Raw genomic sequence first — 11,887 nt, forward strand, 5'->3', positions numbered from 1 at the left:
TGCAACAAATCAGTGATAAAGTTTCCTGTTTGTTAGTTTTTGCTTTTTTCGGATTAGGCAATTTATATATAACTAGGCCCTGCTACAGTACTTCTGCTGTTCTTCACTACACAAACAGCTGCGGGGTTCCTTGAGGAGCCACCGAGCTCCTGAGCAGCTCCACACTCTGCCTCGGGTTTATTTTCCCAGCTATTTTGCTGGCCTCCTTCTGCAAAGAAGAACACACATGTGTAAACACAGGAGAAAGAAGCACTAAGCTCCACACCAGATTTCGACAAGGGATTAGGCCGGCAAGCCGGGCAGCCTGCTCTCAGGCCTTGCAGCAGGAGGAACCTTCTGGTGAGCACGTTGCAGGCGTGGTGGCAGAGAAGTGTGGCAAGGCCAAACTCCATCTTGCCCTGGCACAACGTGGACCATGTCCAATGTCCTCTTCCCACAGCCCAAAGGAGGGAAGGCGGAGCTCAGCAACACACGGCTGGAATTCTCAAGCCAAATCCTCTCCCTTAATTAGAAGGGGAGACCACTACTCGCTAGGGGAAGGAGCAAACAGCTTTTCCTTTTTCTGCCTGCCCTCATGTACGGCCTTCTCCCGGACACCTGGGGAACAGCAGATGCTCCACGTTCCTCAGGACGAGCAGCAGAGCTCAGAGGCTTGTCTTCCCTGCAAACATAACCTGCAGTCATAGCCAGGAACTGGCTGACACAACTGGCTGACACACAGTGATCCAAACGGTTAGTCACGAACGTGAGTCAGGGCTGGAGACTCCCGCAGAAGAAGCCTTGCAGTGAGGAGCCCAATGGTGCCTTTAGGGGAAAAAAAAATAAATAAAAAAAGGCAGGGGGGTGGGAAATCTGTGGCGGAAAGTATCTCTCAGCAGCGATCCGAGGTTTGTTGTGCTGTAACGAAATACCTGTTGCTGCACATCTCTGGACCTCAGCGCAACATGTGGCAATGAAACAACACACAGAGAAATCACCACCAGCAGAAGCCCAGTTACCCTCTCACGGTGCTGTGTAAACTGATGGCCCTGCAGATGAGCCTGCGCCCCGGAAAGCTTGCGATGCAGGCTGACAGGACGCGGCAGGTGAAGGGGACAGCAAAACGCTGAGCTGAGCAGCGCAGACAAGGACAGACGACAAGCAGGCACAAAACAAGCAAACACCTCCCCATCCTGCACCCCGCAGCACCTCCAGCAGAGCTCAGGGCTCTCTGGGCACACAGTGACCGCCACAATCACCCGACCCCTTCCCACCGCCTGCCCCATCCGCTCAGAGGGGGGAAACCTTTTCCAGCGCTGTCCCAAAGCAGAGCCCCCTCTGCTCCGTGATCCCAGCGGGTGAGTGGCTCCTTCCTGTGCTGCCGGGGCCCCGTTTCCTTCCAGCACCTTCCAGCGCCTCCCCAGCCCCGGGAGGAAAGTTACCGGTGCTGCTGGCCTGCCGCTCCGACCCGGCCGCCCACGCCACGCGTGTCTCGCCCCGCCTCGCCCCACTCCACCCAGCAGCCGCCCACTCTGGGAAGCTTGCTCTCAGTGCCCACCAGAGCAAGCCCCCGGTGCGAAATCCACCCTGAGTGCTGCGGGAGCGAAATGAAAGCTGGGGTTTGTGCCAGCAAACAGCTGAACCGAAGTCAGTTCCACACGCGTGGCTCCGAGCTGAAGGCAAGGCAGTGGCTTGCAGCCACGCCACGCGCTCGTGTGGCCGACGGCTCAGGGCGGGCGAGACCTCGGAGACCTCGCTCAAGGACGAGCAGCCCCTTCTGTAAACGGGGCCGGATCGCTCCCCAGCGCGGTACGGGGCAGCGTGCGGTGACTGGTAATTGAGGCTGTGAGCAATCCTTTTCTTTCTGTATGTGTTGGAGCTGGGAGAGCTGGCCCGGCGTGCAAATTACCAGTCAGAGGCTGGGGGCAAAGCCAGCTCGCCCGGCACTGCCTTTACATCACAGCTCTGACCTCAGCTTCTGCCTGACGCCTGCTCCGGCCCCAGCGGCGCTCGAAGCTCTGCTTCATCACCGATTTCCTGCCAGCTTTCTCAAATCAGAAAAGAAAAGCAAAACCAATAGAAAAAAAAAAATAACAAAAATACCACAACCAAGGAGGTGGGTGCCTGCTGCGAACAACACCCGCTCCTCACCCGCGCATAACTTCTTACCGCGCCTCCCGAGCTGGGCAGGAAGGCTAGAAAAACACCCAGCAAGGCGCCCCTTTTCCAAGCAAGACGAAATATCCTCGGGTTCGTGACACATCCAGGCAGAAGCGGATTAAACAAACCGTTCCGCCCAGCTGAACCTTGGCCGCTGCGCGCAGCGGGCGCGGACACAGCCCCTTTATACCACAAATAATTCATCACCCGCACAGCTCCGGAAGGCTGGCGGCTGGGAGAGCCCCCCTCAGCGCGATTAGGGCACCGCGGTCGCCCCCTTACCTCACGCGGCCGCTGTGAGGGGCGCAGGGCCCTGCCCGCCGCCTCAGGGCCGCCACCGGCCCGGCCGGGCGCCGCCTCAGCCGGGCCCCGGGCAGGCCGCGCGCGCGCAGTGCTGGGGGGAGGCGGAGGCAGCGCCGGGCGGGCCCGGGGGGGGGGAAGAAGGAGGGAGGGGGGGGCGCGATGGCGGCTGAGGCGCTGCGCGGCTGCTGGAGGGGGTGCTGGGGGTGGAGAGGAGGCGCCGCGCTGCTGCTGCTCCTGCTGCTGCTGGCGCTGTGCCTGCAGCCCGCCCGGCCCCGCAGCCTCCGCTTCGTGACGCTGGTGAGGGGAGGGAGAGGGTGAGGAGGGGAGGGGAGATGGGGAGGGGGAGCGGGGCTTGCGCTGACCGCCCGCCGCCCGCAGGTGTACCGGCACGGGGACCGCTCGCCCATCAAGGCCTACCCGCGGGACCCCTTCCAGGAGGCCGCCTGGCCGCAGGGCTTCGGGCAGCTCACGCAGGTGGGTGCGGGCAGCGCGAAGCGGGCCCGGGGAGGAGGAGCGGGGCCCAGGGTAACGCCGCTGCTGCTGCCGTTGCAGGTGGGGATGCGGCAGCACTGGGAGCTGGGCCAGGCCCTGCGGCGGCGCTACCGAGGCTTCCTGGGCGCCGCGTACCGGCGGCAGGAGGTGAGTGCCGGGCCGGGGGGGTGGTCGGACAAACGAGGCAGACTGGGAGTCCCTGTAGGGTTTGTCTGTCCCGTTTCGCCCCCCTTTGTGGGCTCCCCAGGAAGCACACAGCTGGACGTGGTTCAGATGACACCCCCTCTGTCATCTGCTGCTTCAACAAAACTTCCAGTGTCAGCTCAAACGTGGAGCCTTTAACCTTCCTCAGTAGGATATTCATATACTCATACTTCACTCTTACAAAGCTTTTGCCAGCTGAAGCTGTTTCTCTTCCCTTGCCCGAGAAGGAGAAACAAACCGTGGCATATGCAAACAGGAACAGTTCTGCTAACAAAGCCCGTAGCAGCTTGAGTTGAGCAAGCTCTCTTATGAGAAGCGTCGCCTCTGGTTGACACTGTGTGACCGTCTGTCACCTGACTCAGCGACAAGCTGGAGCCTTGGCAAAAGGTGCTGAAGAAAGCAAATATGCCCAGGGCTTAACTGTTTTTTTTACAACACTTGTAAAATTAGATGCTTATCTTTTAAAATAGTTCCTTTTTTCAGAGCTTGCCTTGGATGAAGGCAATCCTGTCTAGCATGTACAGGATCAGTTGTTTTCAGGCCAGAGTTGGGAGGTAAAAGTGGGTAGGAATTGTCAGACTTTTTTGTCATGACTGGTAAGTTTTGAGATAAGGGGGATGCTATACAGGGTGAGCATATGTGGCGTTTTTTTAGCACTTAAAACCCCAAGCTTGACATTCTGTTTGATTCTTCTGGTTTTCAGTTCTTCTTTCAGATCCAGTATGCTGGGGTTAAGGGCATTCTTTCACACGTGTTCCCGCTCTTTTGCACTAGTTTTTTCCCAATCTCCTCCCAGGGTTTTTAGCACACAGATACCGGAACAGCAAAGTTTTGCCATTTTGACCTTCTGAACTCTTTAGTATTTTCCCTTTTATTTCCTTTCTGGCTCAGATCTCTCTCTCTGAGCTCTGGAATGGTAAGTCTTGGCCCATTAATCCCAAGAGCCCACACTGATCAAATGATATCTCAGCTCTCCCCTTCTCTTTCTTAGACCACAGATTATTATTAATTATTTCTCAGATGGCAAAGCTGAGGTTTGGAGAAGCCAGGTTTTTGCAGGAGCAGCAGCTTGTTCCTGGAATGGAGAACTGAACACAGCAGTTTGCCCCAGTCCTGCTCTGTAAATACAGCGCATTTCCTATCTGTGCCCATCATTATCTGCATCTCTGTCTTGCTCTTCTCTGACTCATTTATTTTCAGACTCCCTTCCTATCTGTAACATCCACACAGTGCTTCTCACTATTTCACTTACCCGGAACAGACTGCTGTAGCATTGCACAGCGAAGCATCTTTCACATCCATCCTTAAAGTTTCGTCCAGGTTGACGCCAGCAGGCCCCGTCACTTCAGTTCCTGTTGTCTGCAAGCAGCTGCAGGGCACGTGGCGATGTTCCTCAGCACGTGCGTTGCCCTGCGTCCCAGCGGCACCGCTTACAGTGGCGTTACTAACGGTGCGCTGTCCCTGTCCTGGCAGATCTTCATCCGCAGCACAGATTATGATCGGACGTTGATGAGTGCGGAGGCCAATCTGGCAGGCCTGTATCCCCCAGAGAGACAACAGATGTTCAACCCTAACATTTCCTGGCAGCCGATCCCTGTACACACAGTGCCAGAGTCCGGGGAAAGGGTAAGTTAGTCCCGAGGATACATCCTGACTACCCAAGTGGCATGTTGTGCTGACCTCTCCAAAAGTCTTTACTTCAGGCTCAATTCAGATTGTTTTGAGCTTCTCCTGGGACCTGCCTTGCAAAGATTTGTTTGTTCTCTGAACGAGATGAGAACTGAGGGGCTGTGTGTGTTCACTCAATATATTAGCTGCACCAGGCCACACACAGGCTGGCTGGAGCATGTTAGAGGGCAGAACTTGAAGCTGTAGATAGTTGGGATTTCATTACCATTCTGTATGTTTAAAATCCTGTACATATAGAATTCCCAGTGACTTACCTGCTCTCATCTCTGCCCAGCTACTGAAGTTCCCATTGAGCCCCTGCCCACGGTACGAACAGCTACAGAATGAAACACGGCACTCAGCAGAATACGTAAATAAGACCAGAGACAATTTGGTAAGTGATGGTGTGAGATAAAGCGGCCCTATAGTTAAAATATCGCTTTTACATAATCAGAGCTCTGACAATATCATGTAGTGCATATCATGCAGCACGAAACTGGAAAATTGAAGGCCTCTCTCTTTCTGTTCATACCTACAGCAATTCCTGCAGATGGTGGCAAATGAGACTGGGATTCGGGATGTCTCTCTGGAGACTGTCTGGAGTGTGTATGACACACTGTTCTGCGAAGTAAGTTTCTGCATAAATGTGCATGGATATGCACTTTGCTCTGTAAACCTCCTGCTTTGTAGCTTAAATATCATGCCAAAGCCAGGAAAAAAGGCCAACAGCACTATAAATACCTGATCTGAAAGACACTAGAAAATGACCACAATCTGAAATCTTCCCATGTCCGTGGACAATTCTGAATTAAGTAAGGTAGAAATGAGATCTCTGGAAGCTGAAGGAGTGCTAACTTTATGATTTAAATTGGAGGTTTTAAATTTGGACTGTTCCTGATTCTGCTTCTGTTAATTTGGATCGGTCACTTCTTTGTTTCTGTTAATGCCCTCTCTAAAGAAGTGCTCCACTGGGTTAAGTGGGGTTCACCAACATCTGTTTTTTGACCCATTATGAGGTCCTGTGACAAAGACTCTAGAGACAGACGTTACTGTTTTACTATCTGGGGCGAAGCACAAAACTCAAACGGAATTTTCTTGAAAGCATATCTCCTGGAAGCTTAAAAAGTCGATTTAGCAGTGCTAATGCCAAAGTAAAGGTCACGCATCCAGGAGACTTATAGTTGTGGTACAGGTTTGTGTACAATCATATAGCACAACGAAAAAAATTAAAGAGATCTTTAAATATCAGACTGGTAAGTGATAGAACAAAATGTAAACCCTGACACTGACGTGCTGCTTTTGACACTGTGTTGGTCCTATGGAGATGCAAGGGTAGTGAGACTGCTGGCAATGGTGCAGTAATGCAGTATATACTACATTAGGGATGCAAAGCGTAAATCTGCATGGCATTGCACTTTGCTACATAAAGTAGTTGCCTGAGTTGCTGCAACCTGAGAATATTCTAGCCCAGAGCTGCATTGCACTGTGTAAATTTGCCCTTTGTATCACAAATCCAATCTCCTATCTTGTAACAGTGACAGTGAAGCAAGTTCTGTCAGTAACAAAAACTCCTGGTCAGAGAGATCAAGAATTTCAAAACTGCGCTTTCAAGACTCACTTAAAGAGCTTGCAAATTGGGCCCGGAAGCCCAGCTGACAACCATCATATCCCTGAGAACCTGGCTGACAGCTCACTGTCCCAAAATGAAACTACACCATAGTAAGGAAGGGTATTTACTGTAAAAACTATACCCTCAGCCTGACTAATGGCTGTGGCCACTTTGAGCTTCCTCTTATTTCTCACTTTTACAAACAGTGCCCTGAAGAGGAATGTTTTTCTCACCTGAGCCAGCAGATTCACTCTACCATCTGGGTGGGAAAAAAAAAAAAAGAAAAAAAAAAAAAAAAAAAAGAAAAAAGGTCCAAGAAATACCTGAACTTTCCAGCTACTCTCTTTGGAAATTAATGAAAACCTAACTAAATACCTAGGTTGCTGATGGGAATTTCTGTGAACTGCTGAGACAGAATGGGCCCTTAAGGATATTCAAACTCGTCTTCTGGCAGTTTAACAGGATGTGGCATACAAAATTGCTCCATCCGAGTAATGCCAGGGAACCACAACCCTTGTTTGTCTGCCAGTATAACTAATCCTTTCTTGTAAAGGGTTGGCTGCAAAGTAAATTCTCTTGGTTCCCACTTCTGTGTGTTCTAGGTTTGATTACCGGGCTCTGTCAGTGGTGCATCCCACTATGATGTCCGCTAGCACTAAGTGCTTGCTAACTTTTCCTAACTTTTCCAACATCTTTCAGTGGCCCATAGAGCCTCCTGGGGAATTGTGCTGCAGGTAAACCAGAAACCAAATGCCCCAAGATTACCGTACTGTCCTAACACTTTAACCCTGCACTCCAGGTGTGCTTTCACAGAAAAGTAGCTCCTAGATTCTAGTCTTGATGCTGCTCACAATTAGTTTCTGAAACAACATTTAAAAGGAACGACATGAACTATGTGTATTCTCTATATGCAGCACGACAGGGCGAGGACAGAATTCTAATCAGACAAGGGTCCCACTTAAACAATACAAAAAATCAGTGGCAGTATGGGCAGAACTCCAGACACCCTGACTCCCATTCTCTGATTAATCTGTGGTCTGTGCAGGCTCCAGCTGACTACTCTCTTTCTCTTTCTAGCAAGCACACAAAATGGATTTGCCACCATGGGTGACGCCAGATGTCATGTCTCAGTTGAAGCAACTGAAAGACTTTGGTTTTGAATTTCTGTTTGGAATCCACCATCGGGTAGAAAAAGCTCGTTTGCAAGGCGGTGAGTGCAGTAGGGAAGGAGCTTTGTGCTGCTCCACCTAGATTTTGAATCTTACTAGCTGTTCCCTTTCCCCAGGGGTCCTGCTGGATAACATTAGGAAAAACCTAACCAAAGCAGCAAATGCCTCTGCCCACCAGCACCTGAAACTTCTTGCCTATTCAGCGGTAAGTCAGAGGTTGGGTATGAACTTTGCTCCATCTCCTCCTCCTCACATTCGGGTTCGGGGCTTGCTAATGGTTTTTACCCTTTCTGGCTTCTCTCCAGTCTGTGCAGTGAGCAGGAGATGCATCTTTGCCTCTGGCTGGGTGGGATATGCAATACCTGGCATCGTTCCTCTGGGGCCCCCGAGGAAAATTCCCAAGCTACACTTAATTCCTGGTATAGCTTAGGCTCATGGATAAGACCGGCAGTCTTTGGGGAGCCACTGCTGTATTTATTTGGTGGATGGGTTGATGTTACTCCAACGTGATGTTTCAGCAGTACAGCTAAAGAGAGTCACCCCCCTTTCCAGCAGCCTGCTGGCTGGAAAGTCAAGCATCTCCCAGATTGCTCCCTAGAGATTAATCCTTAAAAGAACGATGCAGGATAGATATGGCTGTGTTTCACCTCCTCCCCTTCTCTGGCACCATCACAGATCGCCTTTCCAACTACTGCTCCTTTCCCTTCTTTCAATGGAAGTTACAAAGGTGGCTTCCCTTCTGCACTGCCCTGCCCATTGCTGGTATGGTCTGAGCTGCCCTGCCACATTCATGAGGGTGACTGATTTGGTTTTTTTCCCTCTTTCTCAGCATGACACCACACTTGTGGCACTGCAGATGGCTCTAGATGTCTACAACAAGATTCAAGCACCATACGCCTCATGTCATTTATTTGAGCTGTACCAAGAGGATGATGGGTGAGGGCTGCAGTAAAGATGTCTGCTGTGATTTCACCTCAAGGGTTAGATACCTAGGCTAGGTGCAATCTAGGGGGATGCAAGCTTGCTCCTAGTGGCAGACTCTTAGGAGGAAAACTGTGACCAGACTAAAGGAAATGGTGTGCACTCTAAGATTTTTTTTGGGAAGGGGTGACTTGAGCTGGAGGAAAAAAAAAATCTAGCTGTGTTTTGTTTTCAGTGACTTCTCTGTGGAGATGTTTTTCCGGAATGAGAGCGGGAAGGAACCTTTCCCACTGACGATCCCTGGCTGTCAGCACAAATGTCCCCTGCATAAATTCTTGGAACTCACAGATCCTGTTGTGCCTCAAAACTGGGAGCAAGAATGTCAGGTAGCAAGCAGCATGCAAGAGACAGGTGAGCCCAGGCTGGACCAGAACGTGGCAGAAGGGGAAAGAATGGAATTACTGTGACCACTTATTTTCTCCCTTGCAGGACTGTTTGTGGGTCTGGCTGTGTGTGGATCCGTTCTCCTCCTCCTTATAATCCTCCTCTTGACTGTACTCCTTCGCGTACAGTCTCAGCCCCCTGGCTACCGGCACGTTTCCAATGAGGGAGAAGAGCAGGCCTGACAGTTGCTTCACCTGCTTCCCAGGCAGTAGGGGGGAGCAGCGTTGCCTCTAAGGATGATCGGGCACCTTCAGTAACTGAACATTCTTCTGCTTTGGCCATTGCTTCCCAGAATGAAGCTGAACTGTGATTTTTTTGGACATTTTCTAAAGGTGATGACCCAGAGAGAGGACTGACCTACCCTAATGGAAGTGATGCATTTTAATTCTGAGAAGCGAGGGTACTGTGTGGTGCCTCCAGCCCTCATACAGTCAGCCTGGGATTCTCACCAAGGCCAGTTAGAGCAGCTGCTCCTCATGAAGAATTTTCCTCCTTTCAGTGATTGTAAATGTTACCACTCACCCTTCCTGTGGCAGGGGGACTTGGGCCTCCAGAAGGTGCCACATGGAGTACAATTAAGAATTACATCTCTCTTCAGGGTCATCCTGCTTTGTGTGCTTTTCTCTCACGTCCTTGGACTCATGGTGGTGAGAAGGCTGGGCTTGGAGCAGAAGGCCCAGCTCCCCCATGAGGCACAGACACTCATCTGCTGACCATGCAGAGGGAGCTGCTGCAGAGATGGCAGGTGGTGAAAAGCATTTCTTGAGGCTGCTGCTAAGTAGTGGTTCATGGTCTCCTTTTCCCCTCATCAAAGTGTAGTTCAAGAGAGAACTGGCCTGTAATCAGGACAGGACTGCAAACCTGGCAGTGGTTTCTAGCATTCAGCTCAAAGTAGGTTATGTATGATCCACAGAGTAAAGAGCTTCGTAAAGGAGATGAATTCTTGTAGTCACAGTGCACCCCATTTCTTGTGCAATGGTGGCTCTAGAAAGGAGGAAGTCCTTGTAGATAGGAAACGTTTTCTATGTTTCTAAAGATTCTTTCTAAAGAATTCTAAAGTTTCTTTTCTAAAGATTCAGTCTTTGAATTTGCCCTCTGCACTTCAAGTACCTACTACAGGGGAGTATCCTGTATTGCAGGCAGTCCAGATTTCAGCTGGAGCCCAAGGAACATGCCTTACTGGCAGAAAGTTTTTATGCTATAATTAAAGAAATGTAGCAGAGCTGTTTACCTAAGACTAGACTGAATGCCAACTTCCAAAGTTGTTTTTTTTTATTTTCCCATCCTCCCTACTGCACAGCCTTACCCAGAAAAAAATGGAAAACAAACAAACAAAAAAAATAATAAGGATCAGACTTTGCAAGTAAATATGGGCCCCTTCATCTGCCACTCTTCAGCATTTTATCCAAAATGTGATTTTCTCCCAGCAAGCTGGATGGAAGCCACAATCCTCTCTCACCTGTCCCCATGATACCGAGTTGACGAGACAAACAGTCTCTTCCTTGATAGAACCATCAGATCAGATTTGAAGTCCTTCATTAGATGATAGGTGAAACCTTACCATGTTTGGCTGGATAGCAGGGAGTTTAGAAACTTTGTATTACTTGGCCAGCTTCATCTGTACCAAAATACAGACTTGTATCTCAAACTGAGGGCAAGATGACCCAGGCCTGCAGGATGTGTCAGCAGATGAGGTGAGGGAGTCATGCTATGCAGGTGTGCTTGGATGTGTAACCGACTATGCTCAGTGTGCAGGCCCAACACGAGAGCACACAATCAGAGAGAAGGAGAGGGCCTGAGCATGTACAAGGGCTGGGCTCAACCAAGGGATACAGTGAGGAAGTGTGCCAATGACCACCAGAGACCCACGGAGAGACCATGAGTGGAAACAAATGTGGATGTGTCAGAGAACTTTAAAGAGTTTAATGAGTTATGGGAAATAGTATGACTATGTTAGTAATTGGAAACCTAAAGAATGGTTATAACTGTATATAACCCCTGAAATGTGAACAATTTGGAACACACACTAGGTGTTCCTAGTTCCTGAGAATGCCTGCTCCCTAAAACTCCAAATTGAGTCTTAGAGAGTTTCTTTGACTGACTTTCACGCTATCACCCAAGGACAGGGCCCAGCTCCACACCCCCCTGTGGGGGACAGAGGGTTGGAATCTCCCCAGGCTGAGGCCAGAAACATGGCCGCTGCTGCTCTGCCTCATCTCTTGTCATGGCTGTGCCTCAGTGCCACAGCCCAGGCTGCAGAATGCTGAAAGTTCTGGAAAGTTCCTCTGGAGTCGGGGCTGGATGGCTGCCCCTGCCCCTCTCAGCTGCTCCCTGCCCTGTCCCTGGGCTCTCCAGGAGCCACGGAGCCAAGCCTTGGCGCGGGTTCCTCCCCAGGGCACGGGGGGCCGCCCCCTTCCCTCAGCTCGCCTCAGCCTGCGCCCTGCTCTGCCTGGCCGTTAGCAGCCACCATGGCAGCAGCAGCGCCTGGGAGCGTTGGGAAGCCGGCTGGAACCGGCTGCAACGGGCTGGAACCAGCTGGAACTGGCTGGAACCGGCTGTAACTGGCTGGAACCGGCTGGAACCGGCTGGAAACAGCATCAGGCTGCCCGGCTGCGTCCTCCATCTTGTCTTGCTCTGTGCCCAGTGCCCGGGCGTTGTGCTTGTCACCGCTCAAAGCCTTCGCTTCTTTGGCTTGCCTGTCCTCCTGTGCCCTCGGCAGGACTGAGGCATTCCCCCTCGGCTTTCACAGCCCTCCTCCTGCCCAACACGCCCGTGCTGGCAAGAGATTTCCTGAGGTCTTGTCCTGGAATCCCTCAGAGATTCCCATGCCCTTGGGCTCAGCCGGGTCCAGATCTGGAAACGGGGGGTGCTGGCCTTTGTTCGGCTGTGCCAAAATGCCAGACGAGTGCTCCTGGGACTAGTTTGGGGGGTTATTTTC

General features: G+C 51.2%; 2 protein-coding genes across 4 annotated transcripts in view; one reads left to right on the forward strand and one right to left on the reverse strand.

Moving 5' to 3' along the window:
- NR1H3 (nuclear receptor subfamily 1 group H member 3) overlaps positions 1-2,564 on the reverse strand; it is a 29,846-nt gene extending 27,282 nt beyond the window's left edge. Inside the window, exon 1 of one of the 3 annotated variants that reach the window (XM_068684844.1) lies at positions 2,422-2,564. The gene's annotated coding sequence lies outside the window, so the exon portion shown is untranslated. Of the gene's footprint in view, positions 1-1,284; positions 1,423-2,148; positions 2,272-2,421 lie in introns of those variants that run through there. The other 2 variants (XM_068684847.1, XM_068684845.1) reach the window with 2 other exon arrangements.
- Positions 2,565-2,569: 5 nt separating this feature from the next.
- On the forward strand, positions 2,570-9,552 carry ACP2 (acid phosphatase 2, lysosomal). Its single transcript, XM_068684843.1, has 11 exons — positions 2,570-2,739; positions 2,821-2,916; positions 2,995-3,081; positions 4,612-4,764; positions 5,102-5,200; positions 5,345-5,434; positions 7,493-7,625; positions 7,701-7,789; positions 8,414-8,520; positions 8,741-8,916; positions 8,995-9,552. Exons 1-11 carry the CDS (start codon positions 2,602-2,604, stop codon positions 9,129-9,131), a joined length of 1,305 nt encoding a protein of 434 aa, XP_068540944.1. The 5' UTR covers positions 2,570-2,601; the 3' UTR covers positions 9,132-9,552.
- Positions 9,553-11,887: the final 2,335 nt, after the last annotated feature.

The sequence above is a fragment of the Anas acuta genome, chromosome 5 (assembly GCF_963932015.1).
Source record: "Anas acuta chromosome 5, bAnaAcu1.1, whole genome shotgun sequence".
Lineage (NCBI taxonomy): Eukaryota > Metazoa > Chordata > Aves > Anseriformes > Anatidae > Anas > Anas acuta.

Coding starts and splice junctions, on each gene's coding strand:
- ACP2 (XM_068684843.1), top strand. CDS start 2,602: ATGGCGGCTGAGGCGCTGCGCGGCTGCTGGAGGGGGTGCTGGGGGTGG. Junction 4,765..5,101: donor TGCCAGAGTCCGGGGAAAGG/GTAAGTTAGTCC, acceptor ATCTCTGCCCAG/CTACTGAAGTTCCCATTGAG. Junction 7,790..8,413: donor AACTTCTTGCCTATTCAGCG/GTAAGTCAGAGG, acceptor CCTCTTTCTCAG/CATGACACCACACTTGTGGC.